At 37.9% G+C, this 3,105-nt stretch overlaps 1 protein-coding gene across 1 annotated transcript; it reads left to right on the top strand.

Annotated features, from left to right (window-relative positions):
* Window positions 1-318: 318 nt before the first annotated feature.
* LOC140816829 (protein FAR1-RELATED SEQUENCE 5-like) lies at window positions 319-2,758 on the top strand. Its single transcript, XM_073176304.1, has 3 exons — window positions 319-2,128; window positions 2,225-2,289; window positions 2,364-2,758. The coding sequence occupies exons 1-3, from the start codon at window positions 417-419 to the stop codon at window positions 2,381-2,383; spliced, it is 1,797 nt and encodes a 598-aa protein (XP_073032405.1). The 5' UTR covers window positions 319-416; the 3' UTR covers window positions 2,384-2,758.
* The last annotated feature ends 347 nt before the right edge of the window (window positions 2,759-3,105 follow it).

Raw genomic sequence — 3,105 nt, forward strand, 5'->3', positions numbered from 1 at the left:
TCCCCCAAGTCGGTGATGATCAGAAACCCCAGATTGGTATGAGATTTGATTCGTTAGAGGATGCATTCTCATTCTACAACCAATATGCCCGAGAATCCGGTTTTAGCGCGAGAATGAGTAATAGCAAGAAAAGTAAGAAAACAAACGAAATTGTATGGAAGAAATTTGTATGCTTTAAAGAAGGGCATACAGATGATATTCGATGGAGCAAACAGACAAAAAAAGATCAACCAAGAAAAGAAAGAGCCCGTGGTGAGACTAGAACCGGATGTTTGTCCAAGATTTCAGTTGTCAAGGAACAAACAGGTCTGGGTTGGGTTGTCAGTACTTTCGTTGAAAGTCATAATCATTCATTATCGACTCCGTCGAAGGTGCATTTGTTACGCTCGCATCGCGGTATTTCTGCATCAAAAAAAATGTTGAGTCAACAATTTGCAGAAGCCAATGTGCCAACTTGTCAACAAATGAGATTATTTGAGATAGAGTCTGGTGGGCCTGAACATGTAGGTTTCATAGAAAGAGATATCAGAAACTACGAGCAAAGTGTTAGGGATGAGCATAAGGGTATTGATGCAGAAACATTGGTCGATTTCTTCGAATCTGAGAAAGAGAAGAATTCATTGTTCTTTTTTGATTATGAGACTGACTCGGACAACAGATTTACCAGGTGTTTTTGGACTGATCATGTGTCAAGAAGGGCATACACTGCTTTTGGTGACGTGGTTGTGTTTGATACTACATACAACACCAACAAATATGGGATGATTTTCGCACCATTTGTAGGAGTTAATCATCATCATCAGACCATTCTTTTTGGTTGTGGATTGTTGAGTGACGAAAAAACAGATTCTTTTGTTTGGTTGCTTAATAAATTCCTAGAAGCCATGTGTCAAGGTGCCCCAAACTTGATTATCACTGACCAAGATCCGGCTCTGACGAAAGCCATATCACAAGTTTTTCCTCGAACAACACATCGATATTGTTTGTGGCATATACTGAACAAATTCTCTGAGAAATTAAACCCAATGACTTTCCGTGATCACTACGAAAGCATAAGGAATGCCATTCTACATTCCTCCACAGATGAGGAATTTGAGAGTTCATGGGAAGCTGCTATGTCTAATGCTAACTTGGAACAACATGATTGGCTGTCGTTGATGTTTGATTTGCGACATAAATGGGTGCCAGCATATTTTAATCATGTATTTTCTGCGGGTATGTCAAGTAGTCAGCGGTCCGAAAGTTCACATGCTTTTTTCAAGAGATATATATCTAGCAAGAACTCATTGATGGATTTTATCATTCGTTTCAATAAGGCACTCCGGCACCAAAGACACAATGAGTTAGTTGCAGATCATGTCGATATGAATGAGCGTCCCAAGCTACAGTCCAAATGGCCAATGGAATCTCAGATGGTGACGGTTTACACGAAAAAGAAATGGTTGGAGTTTCTAGAAGAAATGAGTCAGAGTCATGGTTATTACGTGCAAACAGAATCTGTGGGAAATGAGTTTGGGATTTACAAGGTAATGAATTTTCAAGCTTCTTCTTCTTCGAAACCAAGAGTGCTTACACATGTCATACAAGGAGATGATATATTGTGCAGTTGTATGAAATTTCAGTTTGAGGGCATTCCATGCAGGCATATGTTAGCATTTTTTCGTATAAACCAAGTCTTTCATTTGCCTGATAAATATATACTGAAACGTTGGACGCAAGCAGCAAAGAATGTAGAATTTTTTCCTACAGATGAGCCAAATGTGGTTGAAGCTCCAGAAAGATGTTTGATGTCAAGACATTTGAGGTTATCCTATAAAGCTTCTGCATTAGTTGATATTGCATCATTGACTGTTGAGGGAACAAATTTCTTGAATGCACAGTTTGATTATATTGGCAACAAAATGAAAGATTTGAATATGACTACAACAGTAAGCGGTGGAAGTCAATGTAGAAGAGCCACAGATAGGGCTGTTGATATCGTTGATCCTCAAAAAATTAGAACAAAGGGATGTGGGAAGAGATTAAAGTCATCAAAGGAGAATGCAACCACACAGGGAAGAAAATGTCGTGGGTGTGGACGCCGAGGTGTGCAGCATGACAAGCGTAACTGTCCAAATTTGCAAGACGGGTATGTGTTTATCAACAATGTAAATTTTTAGTATTTTTGTATATATTTGGTTAATCATCAAAATTAATATATGGTGGCATACTCAACGTTCTTCAGGTCAACTATTAATAATAAAAACGAAGAAGAAAGCTCAGATGACGAAGATTTTGGATCGATAGATGGTAATTTAAATCTCTAAATATATGTTGTTAATCATCAATATTTTTTTTATTCATAACTGTTTTGAATTTTACAGGTTCTAACAACTGGATTTGATAAAGGTTATTATTTTATCAAGTTGAATATGTGCGATGGGGTAACCATTTTATAGTGCTTTATCAAACCTCTGTCGTGGATGAAACATCGAGCTTTGAGGTTTCTGTCACCATGAGAAGGATCCTCTGCTTAATTCAAGAATTAGCATTGTAGAATTTTCAAATTCAATATGATAACCATTCTCTGTCAAGAAATCTTGGTGTTTTAATTTTCCTGCTGCCATATTGTTGTATCGTTCTCTTTCATATGACTTATGGAACATGTATAAAAACCCGCTGTGGTCGACGTAAAACATCATGTTTGTGTCGCGTAGTAAATTATTTCTAATTTCCACCTGTCTAATGCATTTGTGGGCTGTTGGGCGAAGGTGGGACACGAAATTTGGGAACGTCCCTCTGTCCCCTCTTTTCTTTTTATAAAAAAAATTTGACGTTTTGCGACGGTTTGTTAAAATCCGTCGCGTTTTGCGACGGATTTTTTAACCGTCGCAAAACGTCAAATTTTTAAAAAAAATAAACTGCACATGTGGGTTTCGCGACGGTTTGTTAAAATCCGTCGCCATTGGCGACGGATTTTTAAAACCGTCGCGAAACGTCAAATCTTTAAAAAAAAATAAACTGCACATGTGGGCGACAGCTCAGCTGTCGCCCACTGGGCGCTCACCAAAGGGCGCCCAGGGTATCAATTCCATATATATATATATATATATATATATATATATA

The sequence above is a fragment of the Primulina eburnea genome, chromosome 16 (assembly GCF_022965805.1).
Source record: "Primulina eburnea isolate SZY01 chromosome 16, ASM2296580v1, whole genome shotgun sequence".
In the NCBI taxonomy this organism is placed as follows: Eukaryota; Viridiplantae; Streptophyta; class Magnoliopsida; order Lamiales; family Gesneriaceae; genus Primulina; species Primulina eburnea.